General features: G+C 48.2%; 9 protein-coding genes across 9 annotated transcripts; 6 read left to right on the top strand and 3 right to left on the bottom strand.

The window, feature by feature from the left end:
* Positions 1-365: 365 nt before the first annotated feature.
* Positions 366-1169, top strand: EV420DRAFT_1512473 (uncharacterized protein). The gene is made up of 5 exons (XM_060471654.1): positions 366-480; positions 534-610; positions 659-744; positions 803-936; positions 989-1169. The coding sequence occupies exons 2-5, from the start codon at positions 541-543 to the stop codon at positions 1041-1043; spliced, it is 345 nt and encodes a 114-aa protein (XP_060336075.1). The 5' UTR covers positions 366-480; positions 534-540; the 3' UTR covers positions 1044-1169.
* A 150-nt stretch (positions 1170-1319) lies between these two features.
* On the top strand, positions 1320-2925 carry EV420DRAFT_1512469 (ELO family). Its single transcript, XM_060471653.1, has 8 exons — positions 1320-1845; positions 1894-1984; positions 2038-2111; positions 2166-2211; positions 2260-2300; positions 2351-2420; positions 2472-2670; positions 2736-2925. The coding sequence occupies exons 1-8, from the start codon at positions 1528-1530 to the stop codon at positions 2749-2751; spliced, it is 855 nt and encodes a 284-aa protein (XP_060336074.1). The 5' UTR covers positions 1320-1527; the 3' UTR covers positions 2752-2925.
* On the top strand, positions 2925-6107 carry EV420DRAFT_1626961 (GTPase activating protein; the record flags this gene model as incomplete). Its single annotated transcript, XM_060476026.1, has 11 exons — positions 2925-3184; positions 3234-3318; positions 3366-3484; positions 3542-3654; positions 3699-4268; positions 4318-4568; positions 4622-4829; positions 4865-4879; positions 4933-5105; positions 5157-5233; positions 5286-6107. Exons 1-11 carry the CDS (start codon positions 3068-3070, stop codon positions 6105-6107), a joined length of 2550 nt encoding a protein of 849 aa, XP_060336073.1. The 5' UTR covers positions 2925-3067.
* A 112-nt stretch (positions 6108-6219) lies between these two features.
* On the bottom strand, positions 6220-9554 carry EV420DRAFT_1617808 (adaptin N terminal region-domain-containing protein; the record flags this gene model as incomplete). Its single annotated transcript, XM_060475282.1, has 12 exons — positions 6220-6309; positions 6359-6598; positions 6630-7600; positions 7653-8330; positions 8382-8487; positions 8540-8641; positions 8695-8824; positions 8873-9066; positions 9128-9236; positions 9293-9323; positions 9374-9464; positions 9525-9554. 12 exons carry the CDS (start codon positions 9552-9554, stop codon positions 6220-6222), a joined length of 2772 nt encoding a protein of 923 aa, XP_060336072.1.
* A 138-nt stretch (positions 9555-9692) lies between these two features.
* EV420DRAFT_1512449 (coatomer epsilon subunit-domain-containing protein) lies at positions 9693-10877 on the top strand. Its single transcript, XM_060471652.1, has 4 exons — positions 9693-9784; positions 9833-10217; positions 10273-10638; positions 10691-10877. Exons 1-4 carry the CDS (start codon positions 9739-9741, stop codon positions 10809-10811), a joined length of 918 nt encoding a protein of 305 aa, XP_060336071.1. The 5' UTR covers positions 9693-9738; the 3' UTR covers positions 10812-10877.
* Positions 10878-12346, bottom strand: EV420DRAFT_1512447 (WD40-repeat-containing domain protein). Its single transcript, XM_060471651.1, has 8 exons — positions 12118-12346; positions 12017-12064; positions 11887-11968; positions 11742-11836; positions 11530-11693; positions 11406-11478; positions 11290-11355; positions 10878-11238 (listed from the first exon to the last, which is right to left on the bottom strand). Exons 1-8 carry the CDS (start codon positions 12315-12317, stop codon positions 10887-10889), a joined length of 1080 nt encoding a protein of 359 aa, XP_060336070.1. The 5' UTR covers positions 12318-12346; the 3' UTR covers positions 10878-10886.
* On the top strand, positions 12347-13660 carry EV420DRAFT_1512446 (uncharacterized protein; the record flags this gene model as incomplete). The annotated part of the gene is made up of 3 exons (XM_060471650.1): positions 12347-12760; positions 12809-13424; positions 13477-13660. Coding segments are annotated over 3 exons (1115 nt in total), but the record flags the coding sequence as incomplete, so codon positions are not given.
* EV420DRAFT_1626957 (uncharacterized protein) lies at positions 13661-15687 on the top strand. Its single transcript, XM_060476025.1, has 5 exons — positions 13661-14388; positions 14443-14475; positions 14525-14912; positions 14964-15334; positions 15385-15687. The coding sequence occupies exons 1-5, from the start codon at positions 13706-13708 to the stop codon at positions 15578-15580; spliced, it is 1671 nt and encodes a 556-aa protein (XP_060336068.1). The 5' UTR covers positions 13661-13705; the 3' UTR covers positions 15581-15687.
* On the bottom strand, positions 15598-18885 carry EV420DRAFT_933703 (P-loop containing nucleoside triphosphate hydrolase protein). Its single transcript, XM_060484050.1, has 3 exons — positions 18878-18885; positions 16269-18828; positions 15598-16210 (listed from the first exon to the last, which is right to left on the bottom strand). Exons 2-3 carry the CDS (start codon positions 18459-18461, stop codon positions 15713-15715), a joined length of 2691 nt encoding a protein of 896 aa, XP_060336067.1. The 5' UTR covers positions 18462-18828; positions 18878-18885; the 3' UTR covers positions 15598-15712.
* Positions 18886-19096: the final 211 nt, after the last annotated feature.

Genomic DNA, 19096 nt, shown 5'->3' with positions numbered 1-19096 from the left:
ATCTCGCTATTCTGCATGTCTCGAAGCCAATTCATACACTCGTGTCATGTTTAAATGCCTCATGTCCCCCAAAATGTCAACTTTCTTGCTACCTCCAGGCAATACTAGTACGTCTGTTGATGTCCAGACTTTATGCCATTGGCTCTAGACCAACACGAAGTTGCGGAGAAGTAGTTCCGACCGCGTCCGTTGGATCCGACCTTCCCCGTGACTGAGACGGATCGCCCCACTATAAAGTTCGGGTTTGTCTTACCTACACGTCACCTTCAACTATTTACTATCACACAAAATGGAGTCCTTTGTATCCGAGTCTTCATTGCAATCTCTAGAGGTACCTCACCTGCTCGAGGACTCACCTGAGTCTCAGTTTGAGGTCCCGCTCAACGATGTAAATGGCCTTCAACATTTTTTCGCATAGACGTTATTGATGATACTTTCGTAGTTGGGAAATCTTCATGACGCAGTCGAGCCGTTTACAAAGTGAATACCTTCTTGTTCATCTCGTTAGCATTTCCTGATCGTCGGAGCGCTAGAGCTATTATGCGCTCGGGAAATGCTTCCGTTCGACTACACTGCACTGTGCCGACGTGGTGCCCCTCCTCAGACATATGTAAGTCGACCATTACCTGTGACTATCTAAAGCTAAATCACAGCGAAGGCCTTGACCTTCATGACTTACACGACTTACGGTCACGATGTCTCTTATTTATCCACGATCTTCTTCAGGCTTTGCGTTCCTCGGGAGTACGTGGGATATTCCGTTGCATCTAAAAACTAGTGTCTAATCGGTCCGCGGCTATAGGTTCACGCGTCTTATAGTCTCGCGCCGTCGAACTCGTCTCTCTGTCTCGTCTGCGCTTCTCCCCCTGACCTGAAAGGATCTCAAGTCAAATCTTTCGTTGTCGACATTCTGCAGCATACCAAACTGAGCAAAAGGTTGTTCGGTTCTCCGCCTTTCCAATTTATCCATTGACGATATCCGTGACAGGGAAAATGTTGTTCTTGCAGATTTAAAATCGTGCCCTAGCCTTATCATCACATAGCCGTCTCAATCGCATGGACATGTTCATTTTCGTTGATGGGGATCTTTTGGTTGCATACATGTATTTACCCAGCACTTGTACATCCTATAATCATCACATTCTTAACGCGTGGAACTTGAACTACCCATGAGTATCTAGTACGGATGAAGCCGGCGAATCGAAGCCGCAAAACTTGCGAGTTTTTTTTTTGGAATCTTTTTGAGGCCGAAGAAGTCTGCAACCGTGTGCTATTCTCCCAAAAATATCACCCTAGTACAAAGCATCTAAACATACATACAGGCTACGCTATCATGATATCACGTCTGGCAATGCTTCGATGCCGAATAACGTTTTCTTCGCTGCCCGGCCCCTACTCCTTACGCACGTCAAGTCGGACCATCATGGGTAAGCCGAGGGGCAAAACACATGCCAGCAGATCACGTGTAAGGCCCCCAACTTTTTGGATTTCAACCCGGTGCTTCGAGTTTTTCCTTCCATCGACGAAATGCTCGCTGATTTTCTCGAGGCCCACCTCCCTGCCCTTCCCCGTCATTTGCATTCCTATGTACCAGGCCAGACACCGCTTTCGACTACGTCCTCAGTCCTCGCGACTTTATTGTCGTATCTCGTCACTATCTTTGGTGTCCAGGCCATGATGAAAAACCGCCCCCCTCAGAAACTCAACACTCTTTTCCAAATACATAACGTTATTCTCAGCGGCGGCAGTTTTATTTTGCTTGTTCTCATGGCAGAGGAGATCTTGCCAATTTTGTGGAACAGGGGTATTTTCAGCGCCATCTGTGCTGAGGAGTCGTGGACACCTGTGAGCTCTGGTTGCTTCTGCCATGCGCTGATTCTTACTCTCTTATAGCGGATGGAATTTTACTACATGATCAACTACTACTTCAAGTATCTCGAGTTGATTGACACGGTATTCCTCGCGTTCAAGAAGAAACCTCTGGGTTAGTGTTCCCTGCCTTGTGCGCGTCCGTTCGTTTCCCTAAGAGATGCACAGCGTTCTTGCATGTTTTCCACCATTCGGCAACGGCTCTGCTCTGCTACTCCCAGCTCAATGGAAGAACCAGTATTGTGAGTGATAGGTTTTCTGACGTGGCTACTGGTTTTCTGATCTGCTCGTTCTAGTCATGGACTGTTATCTCCCTGAACTTAACTGTGCACGTCTTAATGTGTAAGTCGCAGGCTGACGTGTATTTGATGAAACTCAACATCGTATCAGATTATTATTATTACGCAACTGCTGGCGGCAAGAAAATCTGGGTATGTCATTCTTGCTTAGTTTGATTAGCTCAACGCTAACGGTTCTCTAGTGGAAGAAGTACTTGACGTTGATGCAGATAATTCAGTTTGTTATTGACCTCTTTCTGGTGTACTTTGGAAGTAAGTGCTACGTATCTCCCCGGATGAGACTTCGGCTGACTTGCAATTTAGCATACCAACACTTTGTCTTCGCTCGTCGTAAAGACCTTCCGCACTTCGGGAACTGTGCTGGGGCTGAAAGCGCGGCTCTTTTTGGCTGTGGACTTCTGACTAGCTATCTCTTCCTTTTCATCAACTTCTATTTCCAAACGTACAAGAAGCCCGGCAAGGTATCTAAAGGTAACGGTATCGCTAATGGAAACGGGAAACTGTGCGTTCTTCTGTTCAATTCCCAATGTTTCGGAGTTGTTACTGATGCACCGACACATCCCTTAGGCACAAGAGCGAGTAAACCTTGCCGGACGGCAATGGTTCGGGTCAGACATGATGATGGACGATAACGTCGGGCACCTTAATATTATACCCGTGGAAGCATTACTGTTGTCAGCATAATAATAGATTTGGCTTCCACCTCTTGAACAGCGAGCGCGAAATATATGAAATATTATCAAGGAGATGTGGCGCATCTGACAGATTATTGAGTTGCAACGGAGGCCTACAAAGGCGGCGTCATGAAACAGCGCCGAGAATTACAAGTGGCCAAGTTCGAGTCGATAATGTGGCAGTGAAAGCCAGCTGATCATTTCCTTCCTTTCGACTCGTCTTCCATGTCCACCTCCTGGTCCTCTCATTCTCTCGAGCCAGAGCACCCAGCGTCTCCCAGGGAATTTCTCGTTACCGCCGAGCTCTACGTTTCCACAGCGGCAAGCGTTGCCCTCCGCAAGGTCCGACCAGCGCTTCGTATTGCCTCTCTAGCTGCTCACTCTTCTCCAGCCTCAGACCCTACGTAAGAAGCCCGTTAAACGAGCTGTAGCCCAGCAATCTAACGGCCCATCAGAAGACAGCAAGAAAATTAAAGGTGCGTGTCAGGTTTCGCCCCGCGAGACGCGTGTTAACCATTATTAGAGAAATCAAGTTGGATTGCTCTAGCAAGAGGTTCTGCTGGGACAGGTCAATGGCGATCTGCCACATGCAAACTCACAGCAGAAGAAGGAGACAGGTGTCTATTGAACATCTATGTGGACGTGCGTTTCCCTTTTGTTCATTGCCGATCGTAATGATGTATTGCTCTCCACTGCCAGGAATCGATTCTTTACCGGACATTATACATTCATTTGGTCAACCACACAGACATCCGACACGCTGACACCTCGCTCTTCTTTCGCAAGCATTGCTTGGGCATATATTGCGTAAAGTAAGTGTGTATCGCTTTCTGTCGCTGTGCTGACCATGTGCCAGCCAACGATGGTGCTCTCCCAATACTACCGAACCTGTCTATCTCCAGTTTGCAAACTCTGACCTTTGCAACACCTGGCTCGCCCTCCTCAGATCCTACGCTATCGCAGAGATATACGGTCGATGGGCCTACCCGGAAGACGGTGGATCCTACCGCATGTGGCGACAGGTCGAACTGAGCGTTATCCAAGGCCGTAACCTGGGAAACACTAGACCCGTGGATGACAAAAACGAATCAAGTTCCGAGTACGATCCAGTTGATTTGGACGTGTCATGCGAAATACATCTGAATGGTGTGTTATGCGGGCGCACGACAGTCAAGAAAGGAATAGGCTCGCCTGTATGGCATGAAAGCTTCACGTTTTCTGATCTTCCACCGTTTGAAACCCTGGATGTCCTTGTCTGGAGAGAGAAAAAGGTCTTCAAGCCGTCTCCTTTGGGCTCTGTCTGTATTACTCTGAGCAACTTTCGGAGAGGTGAAGCAATCGAGGGCTGGTTTCCGGTGCTTCAAAGCGGTCCTCTGGCTAGTGACCTTCAAGTAGGTGATATTCAGCTGAAAATCAAAGTGGATGAGTGAGCTCCTTTGTCCTCTTATCTAACCTCACACTGAGTTCTGATACAGGGAAATAATACTCCCTTGCTCGGTCTACAGCTCTCTTCTAAATGTAGGTAAGATTGCTATCACTGGTGCTTTCGGTATTGATTCATATCAGACTGTCAATTCTCGAAATTTCCTCGACTGGATGAACGATTTTGAGAAGAAGCTCAATGTGAAGCTTGCCGGACAGCTATTATCAATAGCAGTTGCAAAAAACAATGTTGTCGAGCAAATAAAGGAAATAGCCTACCGGGAAGTTGACGGGACACCTTCATGTCAGTCGAACTTGATGTTCTGTTTGATTGAGTTGACTCCAAATTTCAAGTAGCCCATCAGACCTTGTTTCGAGGCAACACAACTCTAACCAAAGTCATGGAATTATGCATGACATGGTATGGAAAGGCTTTCCTGGAGGCGAGTATTGGTTCCGTGCTCCGTAAGTTATGCCAGGAAAAGATCGCTATCGAAGTGGACCCCGTGCGAAGCGGGAAAAGTGCAAAGGACATTGAACGAAACGTCGACCTCCTCATAATCTGGTGTCGAAATTCTGGGACCAGATATATTCGGTCAGGGGGCAATGCCCATAGTAAGTTACACCTACATTTCATGTTTTCGTTCGCTCACGACCTTGTTTCTAAGTGAAATGCGACAACTATTTGAAACTATTAAGAAATTGGTGGAACGGCGCTATCAAGAAAGCGAAGCTATGGCAGATAATCGCGACCTACCATGGCAAAGCGTCTCGGCCTTCTGTTTCCTCCGATTTATTGTACCCGCAATCCTACATCCCCACCTTTTTGGTCTGTGCCCTGGTATGAGGAACGAATTGTCTGTTGCCACGAACTGCGACTGATTAGTTATAGGTCTACCTAGTGAAGCCGTGCGGCGCAGTCTAACCTTGATTGCCAAAGTGATCCAGAGTCTTGCCAACCTCAACGCAGTAAGCTTTCAATCCTCCAGTCGCGCATATTCAGTTAATTGCCGCTTTATAGTCCGTTCAAAAGGAAGAATTCATGCGTGGTCTGAAAGACTTCCTACAGGAAAGTCTACCGGCCATGGTGGATTATCTTGTAGTAGTTTCCACATCAGGAAAGGATGGCTTTAGGTCTCCCAAAGGATCATCGTCTGGTCGCCACGATAGAATCCACGTCGTGAACTCTCTGAGACAGCGTGCTCCCGAAATGACGAAGCTCAACCTAGAAGCCATTCCAATGCCTCCCCATTTACTCGATGTACCCAGGCATCTTGCGATCATTACCTCTGCTGTCATTAGGAGCTCAAGAGATTACGTCGCGACCTCTCACGCTTTCGCAGACAAGGATGATCGGTTGATGCACGATTTATGCTCTAAATGTTACGAAGTCGAAGAAGAAGCGCTGCATAGAGTCAGTCAACTAGCTTCACAGTTGTCTGTTAGTCAACGACGGCTGAACTCATCACTGAATAATGGGCGCTCTGATATACGATCCTCTACTTCTCCCGCTTCTTCTACGGGGAAAGAACGACGCTACCGTAAATCTGGACGCCCGTCTACTGCCCCATCACCCATATCTGATGCACCTAGAGAGCACGCGTTCAGTCCTCGTGGCTTCAGCCGGGATCCAGAACCACCCCTTACACCTGCCAGCGGCAGTCGCCAGAAAACTCGTTTACGACACTTCAAATCACCTTCAACAGATTCTATCACATATGGCGACAGCCACACCTCTACTATCCGACGACCTCCTTTACAACAGGAAGAAACACTGGTGGATCCTTACGATGATTCCAGAAAGAGAAAGAAAGGTTTGTTCCGTGGAATTTTGAAACGATAGATGCGCAGTAGCTATTCATTATTATTATATGCTTCGTCCCGGGTAGGATTTAGTCTGTACAATAAATAGGTCAATTGTTTTTATTTACGTTATAAGACAGCTTTTCCAGCTGCTATGAACCGGCCTTCAGCGGTTTCTGGATCAATTTCAGAACCTCTGCGGCCACCTCTTCATCAGTACTACGTATCGTTAAACGACAAAGCTATAGAAGATGTGAATATAAAGGAACGCGTAGCAACTAGAGAACTGACCTTGGCATCCTGATTCGGTTCCAAACGCAGTAGACACCCGACTTTACCATCGACGGAAGTATGCAACACGCCCGCCGCCACGATGTTGTTCTGATTCGGATCTATATCATCCAACACGTTGAGATGGTGCCCTGCTACTACCCTATTATTTTTGGCTAGGTCCAGTTGCCCAGAGCTTGTCAGGTCGACAGGAAATACGACCTGGGCTTCCCGAGGAGGCCCGCCAATGAGTCTCCAACGCTTCAAAGAAATCTATCTGTGTCAGGCTGACGTTCTCGATAAATTTCGTTACAACGATGGGAAGGCGGACAGATATGGTTTGGTGGGACCCCGCCAAGAATGAGATGGTGAGGATTGGAGGTACAGAGAACACTTTTTTGCATTCAACGTGCAGAAGCTGCTGGGTTTGTGTGCGCGGCGCAATGGAGTTTGGCGGAATCTTAGCAAATGTCACGGATAAAGCCGCTGGGTCGCTGATATGTATGGTAGTAGTAAAAGACGTTAGAGCAGTGGGCACTTTGTTACCGATATAAACGGCAAGCTGTCCGAGGTGACCCTGATACCGAGACTTGACTCCGATTTGGACCTGGACGTCTTCATAAAGGACCCCTTCGGCATTGCATACAAGTTTGTCAAACCATCGTTCTACGCTTGGACCGGTAGCTACATGCGGAGCGGGAGGATCGTCCGAGATGGCCGAAGGTCTGCTCAGGTCCAAGCCGGCAAGCGAGCCCAGAACATCGTGGCTATCCGGGGCCGCAAAGGCTTGGGAGGACTCATGTCCATTGATATCAGGGAGTAGTGTCGATTTTCTTTGGACAACCTCCCGATCCAAATTCGCCTCTTTACCTCCGTGAACCCACGTACGTTTATCTTCTGTGTCTCCATGTTTCCTGTTCAGTCGACCAAGAAGAGCACTAACACGAGGCGGATAGGGTGGCATCTCTTCACAGACATTCTGTAAGAGTTCATCGTCATCGGGTCTCGACGCCAATGCGTAGAACTCGCACGCTCGTTGCTGCAACTCCGCGTCTAGAACATGGCGATAGCGGTCGAAGATGGTCAAAAGCTGAGGCTTAATCTCAGGGAAAACGTTGACCCATTTAATGTATGTGGACAGAAGGAGAGAACGTGTGGAAGCGATACAGAATTGCGATTTCGAGTGAAGGACCTGGAATTGTTCAATGGGACTGTATCCAGGTTCATTCGCAATCAGGTGACCATATTCACCCAGGATATAGCCTGCAGAGACGGTTAAAGAACTGGACAATATGCAAGGGCGACAAAATCTGACCTCCTACTTTGACCAAGCTCTCGTGAGTGGAAGGAGTCTTCAAGTGAGCGAATATTACTTTGGCAGCATATTCTTGCAGATCCTCCGTATTTGTGACGATTTGAACAACTCGGTACCAAACCTCATCACCGACATGGTCCCCAGCAGCGCTGATTAGTCGCAGAATGGTATCGACATACCACTTGTATGAGCTAGCATACTTTTCTGTGAGTATAGCGATTTTCAAAACCATTTCTTCGCGGAGAGCATAGTCAGCGACCTTGAGATACCGTAGAAGCTCGCCGACGATGAGCTCGGAGTTGTCCAAGTCGCACATGCTGTAGAGAAGATCCAGTGCTCTACGTCGAACGGATATATCTTTGTCCCGTAAGGACAGAATGATCGTCCCTTGGTGCTTCTTGATCGGTTCCAGTGAGTCTGCACGAGCGGCGAGATGTGCCATCGTATCAAGACCAAGATACCTGACATTGGTCTCCTTTGATGATATAAACCGCGCAAGAAGGACAGCGGCTGTGCCGACGAGAGGCGAGTTCGTATCAAGATGTATTGCGAGGCCAATGGCTTCAAATAAGACAGCATGCTGTGCGTTGTTATGTTGCACATTTCGCGAAGGCTCCGCACTGTTGTTCATGATTGTCTGCAGTACTTGATGCAGTACAGACCGTATAGCAGGATCCTCTGGCACGATATCAAAACCTCAAGAGAATGGGACAGTCAGGTCGGGCTTACCGGAAGGCGGGTAATACTGCAGAAGGCGAAGTAGCTTGACTTGCAGCCAAGGTGAGGGTACCTTGTAATAGGCATAGGTTGCTGAATATTCATGCTCGATGACAAGCTGCCAGATGGTTAGACGCGCGACCTTTCGAGAACGTAGAAGCCAGGCATACCCGTTGCAACCTATCAACAGCTTTCGTATAGCATACCGCGAAAGCATCTAGATGGTCCTGTGCCATTGCCATGACCAGACTTGTAACGCAGATGACCACACCCTGTTCAGAACGCGATGAGTTACTATCATCTCTACAGCCGAGTGAATATTCACCAAATCGTCGTCATCCATTATTGAGACTATTCGTAGCGCCCACTCTGCGGCAGGTATGACGTCCGGATGTTTACGATATAGTCGAAGAAGCGTCAATGCTGCCTTTTTCTTAACGAAACTCTGTGATGTCCTTTGCTAAATGGTGAGTTGAGGGAATCTGTAGCAGATTAAGACGTACGGTGATATTAGAAGCCGATGCACGTCCACAGAAAGCGCCTCTGCCATTTCACTTCCACCAACATTCGCAATAGCATGCAGGGCCAGACAGTTGTCGATTTCATTGTTGCCGTGCAGGTCTTTCCTTATTGAATTCACAACTAGTCGCAGGAAATCCGAGTTCTCGTGCATCAGAAGGGTGACGGCCAGGTAACCCTACGATGAAACCTCGAGAATTAGCTGACATACGGATGTCATGAACTCTTATCATGCTCACTATCTGTTTCTCGCTGTATTTCGAGCTGGATATCAGATTAACGGCCTCCATATGCCCAATGTCGACCTTATAACCAAGAATGTAGGTGAAGATGATCTTAGCGACATATCTGCAGATTTCGCGGTAAGTAGGGATCCGAGCCAATGAAGCGAGAGTCTTCGTTACTTCTTCTTCTGGTACCCGTCCAGGTTTCCTTCTGCACAAAGAGTTTAGAGCACTGCAGCGGAATACTGACAGCGACCTGACCTTTGAATTTCTTTCTGATATTGGCCATCTCCTTGTTTATCCGCTTCTCTTCCAAATCTCTAACCCTGGCACCGCGAATGTCCGCGATGAACTATAGAATGGTCCGCTTCGTGAGTGGTCCAGAGGTGCCACTCTGAATACAAGGACTTGCCTGCGTCAGCCCACGCATACTAGTCGCCATGTTGAACGGGCAGCCGCGACGGGTACTGCCAACGACGCGATGTTGTCGATAAAGTCAAGTACGGCGCGCGTTTAGTGTAAGTTGGAATACAGTGCTGGCTGTGGACTGCCAACGTCGGACGATTATAAGCAGGTGATTACCTCACACTCATCGCAAAGCTTACCTTTTGGCCACGATCATCAACATGGATTCTTCCGAGCTGTACCATGTCAAGCAACAATTTATCCTCGGTAGGACCTTGAAACTTCCACCAATATACATTATTCATGCTTAAGCAGGCGCCTACAAGACTCTCATTGGCATGTCGTTGCCGGATGCCGAGTCCTCAGATTTCATTCCAGTACTCTTATATCAAGCTCGCGCCTACATTGCCTTGAATGACCCAAAATCTGCCCTGAAACTACTCCCAATCGACTCAGAAAATGTCGCTATCAAAGCAGTAGCTGCACTGGCACGCTATGTGGATACGGAAGAAACAGAGGACAAAGAGTCGGCATTGGAGGAACTCCGAGATCTATCGGTGGAAATTGAAGGCGACGATGTCGAAGGGACCGAGCGGGACAAGTCTATTGTCCGTGTACTTGCTGGTACCGCTTTTGCTAGGACGAGAGAAATTGAAGAGGCTTTGGAAACGCTAGGAGTCGGGACTGAAGACCTTGAAGCGTACGTGGCCTCAAGGCTGCCATACACGTATCACTGACTCAACCTCTGCTCAAAGTGTCGCCGTTATTGTGCAAATCTACCTAGCCATCCACCGTCCTGACCTCGCCAAGAAAGAGTTTGAACACTCGAAACGTTGGGCTGAAGATGACCTGCTGTTGCAGCTCATCGAATCAACAATAAGCCTCGTCACAGGGAAGGACAGCTACTCCGACCCATTATCATTCTACACAGAACAACTTGGCAACCCTTCGCTGTCTTCCCCGCATATCCTTACCTCCCGAGGTGTGACGCGCATACTGCGGGGTGAGATGTCAGAAGCAAAGTCTGATCTCGAAGAATCTCTTGACCAACAAAAAGGTGACGCTGAGACCCTAGCTGCCTACGTTGTGGCGTCTGGGCTTCAGGCACAAGAACCATGGACGTACGTGTTTCTTCTTGAATGATTCAACCCTAGTCACGTATTTTGTTCTTAGAAACCTTCGCGCCGAAGCTCCTTCCCATCCTCTCGTCAAGGATGTTGCATCCAAGGAGGCCTTATTTGACGAAGCTGCTGCTAAGTTCACGGTTCCAGCAGCAGTGGAGATTGGAGCTTGATAGCTTTACTATAGACTCGGATAATCAGCTCTTGTCCGCGACTAAGCTAGATGTGTATACATGGATTCAACATTATTATCCTCTCCACGTATGTAAGAGATGATCATAGAAAGAACAACTTGCTATCAAGGTGTCGTTCCCCTCTGACGTAGCATACGACCAATCTACGCCATAGGCAAGTGATTCGTGTTCGTCGAATCGTTTAACAATTCTGCCAGTTCCCGTGCTCGTACCAAGAGGGTCGTCAGACAGCAGATCGTCAAATGAAACAATCTTAAATCCATCGTGCATGCATGCGACGAGCAAATCATTTTTCCTGGTCGATGACGGATGCCATTTGACTCGCCAGGCTCCTCCACCGACGTCTACGCGACTTACGGGGACTGACGGCTTGCGAATGTCGAAAAGGCGGACAGTATTATCGTAGCTGCTCGTAACATGTGGATACAAACAAATAATACTGGAGAAGTGAACCGACCTTCCGACAGCAATCAAATTTTCAATGTAGGGATGACTCTGGATAGATGTTATTCCTGCGTCAAACCTGTTCAATAGTTAAAGGAACTTTCGTAGTAGTAGGGCGTCTGTACCCACCGTTTGTTAACAAATATAGGTTTCATTAAATCTTCTCGGATGTCCCATCCTTTCATCTGTAGGTCATCTCCTCCTGTATTTGCAGTATGAGCGAATGCTGACTAGTAAAAGTGACGAAGCGTACCCGAGAAAATCATGTTTGTGTCCCAATAATTCCAGGCAGCAATCCATGGTTCATAGTCATGAGCATGCCAAGAAGACTCTACTGATAAAGGACCAGTCCCATTTTCTGGTCGCAAGATACTCAGAGATCCGTCCGACAGGGACACCACCAGGGAGCCCAAATTTCTACGACGGACGTAAGTATCATTTTGGAAAATAAGGAAACAGACTGACGTTCCAGGACTTCGTCTATTTGACCAATCAAGAGACAGACACAGAATAGCGGAGGACTCTGCAATTCGTATGCCTTGAATTTGCCGTAGACCGACCTGTGCTTCATCTTAGTTAATCTAGACATAAGTTTAGACGGTACACCTACCTCTTGCCATTGATGAAGAGTTATGTTCCCCTCAGAGTCAGCTATACCCAATGTAGCTGGACTACTAGGAGACATATGGCACCTGAGCACCGAATGAGTAAAGATAAAATTAATAGATCAACAGCTTTGCCATTTCATGTCAAGTACTGCGGGTAGATCAAAGCATTGAATCTGTTCGCTTGAGATATAATCAGTTTGTGACTGAGCTCGTTGTGACTGTTGTCAACTTACAAGTTCGTTCCACTTGACTGGGCATCTATCCTGAATACCCGACACTGGCCTCGTCTGTGTTGAGGAGTCTTGCATTCTACATTGCTCTCTTCGACCGTCACTTCCTGGTCAAGTTTGTACGTCCCCACCACAAATATATCGTGCAAATTTTGATGAGGGCAAAATTCGACAGCATCTGCAGGAAATACTGTATCGAACATGTCAGTTAGAAAGAGAGCACCGGAAACACGGCCCGACTCGATCAGCCAGCTTAATGACGTCCAGGACCACAACGAAGCCACTCTCTTTCCTGTGCGATGGCTGATCCTCTCCCTCCGCCTTCTTGCTTGACCACAGACGACTATCACGCTGTAGACGCTGCAAGGAATCGCTTTGTCAAAAGGTCGCGTTTTCCCCTCTTCTCTGTACCCAACCTGCGTCATGTCTTTTCATCGCATAAGCTACGGTCGCGAGAACAAGCTGAGGGACACGAAGAACAAACTGATGAGCAACAAGGGAGCCGAGTTGATGAACTCGAGGAAGTCACTTCACCGGCCGTAGAACACGACGCCGAGCTTGAAATAGGTCTGCCAGCAGTTGGGATTGATGCTGAGAATAGCCAGACAGAGTTCAGATGGGCTGTACTGTACGAGAATCAACGGGGGTAAGTCATGTCTTCAGGTAGCATTCATGGACACTAAGCGCCTTTCAGCTATACATTCTTCTCTCTTCCGTTCTATTCACGACGATCTCTCCTTCCCAGAGATCCCTATCCTTTCACAGTCCCCTCAGCTTCCAATAAACGAACAGACCAACCAAATTATTCACTAACCCAATACCCACTACCTGACGGAAATTGGGAATGGGTGTCGAAAACATGGATGGTGGACATGCAGTCGGATTCTGGCCAGGTGCAGTACGATGGGTTTGAATACAACTGGATGTTCCGGAAGAAGAATTGGACGGCGGAGGTTGGGGGTTTCGTGCGACGACGACGTTGGATCAGACTGATGAAGCGTCCCGCCAAAACGGTCTCGAGAAAGCTTGACGACGACGTTGAGAACGGGAGCACCGCGGCCTCGTCGTTGAGACCGATATCACAATCTGTGTCTGTGTCATCGAACCTTCCAGACGAGCTGCTCGAACAGCATGCTGATGAAATATGGCTAAAGAATGACCTGCATACTCGTTGGGCAGAGTATTGCAAGCTGATGAAGGCAGCTGGACGCGACGCGAAGAAGCTTGAGTTGTGGAAGCGGTGGCTTTCTCTGGAGGATTCGAACAAGGTACCTGTTCGCGAAGACATTTCCAGTCTATTAGCGGTATATGTGGGTATTTTTTCCCTTTTCGTTCTGTTCAAGAAATAACGGTTATATGCAGGGTGACGATATTCGCGATTCTTTTGTGTATCCTGACTCTCGTGCGCAATTCACGAGTATGTTGAAAGATGCTGGAATGCTGGATTCACTGTTTTCTAATACTGGGATACAGTCCACGCATAGTTTAGTTGATTTTTGGAGTTACGAACACGGTAATAAATAGAATATCACATGTAACCGGGGAATAGTCTGTATTTCGCCTTCCATGATGGTGTTCATAACTCTCCTTCATGACTGCAAAGGAATCGCGCCTTTCTCTCAATAATTTCTTTTCAAATCCGACCCATCAGATAACCCTTCGTACCTACGCTCTTGCAATCTCCCTCTCACTTGGTCCCGCCCTTACCCCCTTCGTTTCGTCTCTCTTTCGTTCCAAGCAATCGTCAAAATACAATAAGAAGGCCCTCAAGGCACTTTTACGGCAGGAGTTGGGTTTTGGTGGATTTGCCTTTGCCATCACACTCGCCGTGGGTGCTGGTGCGACCGTGAGGCACCTATGGACAGGCTTTGATGAGATCGACAGCAAATACACCAAGATTGCGAAGGAAAAGCTGGCCTATTCCAACTTAACATCTGCCCAAAAAACCTTCATTTCATATGCATTGTCATCTGCAATCGGTATACACCTTCTACAGAAAGGCCGTAGACGCTCCAATGCCCAGAATAGTATGCCTTCACGCACTCTGGACCTAACACTTCTGCTGTTCGTCAGAGCCGTTGACGCTCCTGTACAGTCCTTCGTTTACAAGCGGTCTTCTCGTGTTCGTGTCAGAGAACGGTCCGTCGACGTTGAGCATCGACCCGACTTGCTTAGACAACGCCTGCTGCGCGAGAAGCATCAGACAACCAGGGGTGATATTCGTGGGCTTACGGCAAGGATCGATGCACTTGTTTTCTGGGCGTGCAGTGCCAGGTGTGCTGATTTATATTGTCATCTAAGTTCGTCTTGTTTAAATTATGCTCCCAGAATCATGTGGTGTTTCTTTTACCAACCGGAGAGGTGGGTGGATTCCCTTCCTAGCTTCGCTAACTAAAACGATAATTGACAGGTTACCGCGTTCCTATGTCAAATGGATCAATGCCCTCGCCAATGTGGATGCCCGATTACTCAGAGCATTGAGGCTGATCTATGAGGGCAAGTGGTCGTATACTCGGGGATACATTTCAAGCCCTGCCATATTGGAGACATATGCGAATGATCTTGGTTACCCTGCTGCTTGGGGGAGCCCCTCTGCACTCCCCTCCATTGGCGGTCAGAAAGCCGACATCATCTGGAATAAATTGGGCGTGACGAGTCGCCCAGGAGTCGGTGGTCTTCCATGTGAGCTTGTACATGGAGGAGTGGGATCTCAAATCGGCTTGGCTGGAAACTGCACAGCAAACGCGGGACTCAGAGCAGTGAAAGCGCTTGCCCAGTCTATGGCGATCTATCTTCCAGTTCGTAACCATTTTCCGAAGCGTGCTCCTTTGACTGACTTCGCCACACAGGTACATTTCTTCCCCGTCCTTCTGACACGTCCAACATCTTTGCTCCGGCCTCATCGTGTCGTCGCCACTTTCTTAAGCGCATTCAGAAGTGCTTCTTTTCTCACTGCCTTTATCGCATCATATTGGTACGCAGTATGTCTGACGCGTTCCCTCTTTTTGGCGCGCGCTTTCTCTTTCGTGTCTCATGATTTCTGGGACGGACCGTATGGCTGTATTTTGGCTGGTTGTCTGTCGTGTGGAAGTAGTATCTGGATAGAAAACGGCCGTAGAAGGGGTGAGATGACCCTTTATGTCCTGCCTCGAGCAATTCGAACCATTCTGCCTGACAAATGGATTCGAAGTGGTAATCGAGGTGTTCTAGCAGCTGAACGGTTCGTTTTTTGTAGTCTTCTTTTAATGCTTGACTCAAATATTAATCTAGCCTCGCGTTTGTCCTCTCGTTATCATCGCTTGTTACCACGGCTATTCATCGTACCGATTCTTTACGCGGTCTTTCTCGGTGGACTCTCGCGTTCATAATGAACGGGCCTGATACCGGATTCTGGAAGGGGCGAAGATCCTTTGACCCAAGTATTCCAACAACCCCTGATTCTCTAGTGTCGGATGTAGAACGATAGATAGTTCGTACATTCATGAAACGTTTGCTCGGCTCTAGTGTTGTAGAATGCATGGTACCATGAGGTGTGATTGGTGCGGTGGGATATTACAATGTACTAAAAATTATAACATTATACGTGGTGTCTATGAGGTTACCGTCTGTAATTGCTGTTGAACTGTTGCCTGGCGGCATGATACTTTGTCAGTATTTTAACAACGTCCCGACTCAGGAACGATAACTCCTGAGTCTCCTCCTGGGATAGTGGACGAATGATCTCTTCCGCCTCGTCCTCGTCCTCACCCTCAGACTGCCGCACGATCGCTCTACCATGACGGCCACCCAGAACTAGACCCGAAAAGACCCGAAGCATACAGCCATCCAACAGCTGCTTCAACCTCATGAGATCCTCCAAAGCAGAGAGATCTCCTATCATGGGTATCCAGTCGTCGCAACGAAGAGCGTTACGAGTGATCTCCAGCTTGTGTGCTCCAAAAAGAATGTACGTGGCGTAGTTGAGTTCCGTAGCCATGGAAAGGAATGTCGCCCCATCAGTCGAGGAACGTTTCTCCAAAAATGCGAAGATTTGTTTGGGTCCTCGGTAGGCATTACTCTTGTCGGTATGTACGCTATTCAGCTGCATCATTACTTTCTGTTAAATGGGTTGCAATCAGAAAACTGGAAAGAAGAGGATGGATATATGCAAGTACCTTGTCCCGACGCGTACGAAGAGCAGCTGGAGCAAAGCCTAGGGCAAATTTGGGCTGTGACGCTACCGTAATTAGAGCCGCTAAAATGGGGAGTGAACCACTATGCTCATTGAGTTCTGGAGGCAACGCGTCAGCGTAGGCACGAAGGGGGCCTTGAGCAGTGGCACTCAAAACACCAGCTTGTCGAAGCGAGCTGAGGATTTGAGAGCGAAGCTTTTGCATGCTCAGTAGAGTTAACCTCGAAAGGAAGTTGTCTTGGCAGAACTGAGAAGCCTCAATGAAACGACGTTCCGACATCAGTTTATTCCAAGCATTGTATGCATTCCATGTCGCCAGTATGTCCGATCGGAAATCAGGTGGTAGCCAAGACGCCTTTGCTCTTCTCGCCTCTGCTTTCATCAACATGGGTGACAGCCATGGGTCACGACTGCTCAGGATGGCTGCTAGAGTCAAGGCGTCATCGAGACAGCGGAAGAAGCTGCCGTACAAAACAAGTCGGCCAACATGGACATCCACAGGAATCTGCAAAAGAATTCGACCGAGTGCCGTCAGATTCTCCTCTGTATCTATGGCTCCGGCGACCCTAAGAGCCTCCAATGCAATGTCAATGCGCTGGGGATCTGGAGGTTCTATGGTAGCACCAAGAACAGACTTAGCATCCATATTGGGGAAATTGAGCGCCTTGACATGCATGACGACGTTTGTCAAATCGACCCGTGCCATCTCAACTGTTTGGTACGTGTTCAACGCATCGCAATGACCACGACTCAGTACGCCATAATATGTCCCCGGTCGGTGTCGTCCGGCACGTCCAGCACGTTGGTTAACATTGGACGATCCAATCCAAGAAGTAACAAGGGAGGTCATGTGTCTCTCGGGATCGTAACGGTTTTCTTTGAGCCTAGCAGAATCAACCACGTAGACTACGTCCGGGATTGTGACAGATGTCTCAGCAATGTTCGTCGTCAGGATAATCCGTCGGGTGCCTCGTTTTGCGGGAGGCCTAAAGATAGCCTGCTGGGCTTCAAGGGGTACCGTGGAGTGAAGAAGATGGATTTCATAGTCACTGAAGTCTACGATCCATCTTCCCGTGGTCAGTAGTTTTTGGACTCTACTGATCTCCTCCCATCCTGGAAGAAAGACGAGGATGTGTCCTTCGCTAGATTCCTGAAGGATATGCGAAACAGTAGCAGCGATGAGAGGGAAAGGGATGTCCGTATCGTCATCCTTTTCTGCCTCAGTTGTGAGAGAAGATTGAGGAGACATGAAAGCTTTCTCCTTAGTCAAAAACTTTTTGACTGAAGGGTCTGTCAACACCCATTGCTCGTCGCCTTCAGTGATAGCCGGCAAATAATCATCCAAAAACTTCTTCTCGACAGGGAAGGAGCGTCCAGGAATGCTGATTGCTTTAGCAGGCTGGTTATTCTCGTCGGGGAAGTAATTCTGGAAAAGTGTGGGGTCGATGGTAGCACTCATCAAGATAACCTTGATAGGGTGACCCTTGGCCTTTCTCTCTGCGATAAGGCGTTTGAGGACGACAAGGAGGAGATCAGTATCAACGTCGCGCTCGTGCACTTCGTCGACAAGGACGTGTGTGACGTGATCAAAGTCAGTGTTGTTGGGGTCGGCGAGAACAGACTGCATCTTCCTCAAGAACACTCCGATGGTGAGGAACGTAATGGATCCGTCCTTTTCAGGGAGCTTGTGTTCGAACCGGACCTGATATCCAACAGTCTTTCCTAGCGTCTCCCCTCTCTCCGTAGCAACCCTGTCTGCGACACCCAAAGCTGCCAACCTTCTAGGCTGAGTGCACAGAATATTACACTTCGCACCTTCTCCTCGGTCGATATACGAATCTAGGATTATCTGAGGGATCTGTGTCGTTTTACCGGAACCGGTAGCCGCCATAAAGATGCATATGTCATTGGCAGTAACGGTGGAAAGAATTTCCTCTGCTCGCTGGTGTAAAGGAAGAGCCATCCGTGTCGCACGTAGCTGTTCCATTTCGGGAGACTCAAGATAACGTTTCCGACGTTGTTGCAAGAGATAGGATTTGTCTGCCAATTTATCGCTGGAAGTGACCCTACTTTGATAACCCGTGTTCACCGGAACGATGGGTGCAGCGACGGCGGACGGCTTTCGACTGATACAGCGTACTACGTTCAAGATCAACACAAAGGTCCCGGATGTCATCGTTCAAGTCCCTTTCCATATAGAACGGGACGTTTGGCCCATCACCCAGGTGGTCACCCGTCCTGTGCTTGTCGATGAACTCTTTCCAAAGGTCCGGGTCGCACTTTTCGAGGTACTGCACCACATCCAAGTAAACAGCTTGCGTACATTCCTTTTTAGTCCGACCGGCACCGACACCAACTTTACGCCCGTTAATAGCCATGATAGACTCCCAAACATTGCCATGAGAGTTATACTGAATGTCGGCAGACTGGAAATGGAATTTGCGGCAATAATAATCAAGGAATTCCGTAGCAAGTGGGAGGTCTAGAACAGAATTGTCGGAAAGTTTGACGGTCGTAGATTGGGATGAGGTTTTGACATCAAACTGAAGAAAGATAAGAGATGTACGGCTAAGCAAAGTAAACGCAACTCACCAGTCCCTGGTTGCTTAGCTGGTATACCAAAGATAGATTAGCCAGACGATCCGAGCCTTTCACAGTTGTGGCGTCACCAATACCAACTATTGGTGGGTCAAAGAAGGGAAGGGTGATGGTTGTTCTAAGTCGTCGTGAGTAGCTGATTAACTCAGAAATAGACAAACAATAGTACCTTGATAAGAACTGACGATTGTACCTGCCATTTTCTCGAACATA

This window comes from Desarmillaria tabescens (genome assembly GCF_030435595.1).
Source record: "Desarmillaria tabescens strain CCBAS 213 chromosome Unknown EV420scaffold_5, whole genome shotgun sequence".
Lineage (NCBI taxonomy): Eukaryota > Fungi > Basidiomycota > Agaricomycetes > Agaricales > Physalacriaceae > Desarmillaria > Desarmillaria tabescens.
Note: the sequence above shows the minus strand (reverse complement) of the source record. Positions and strands in the feature narration are given on the sequence as shown.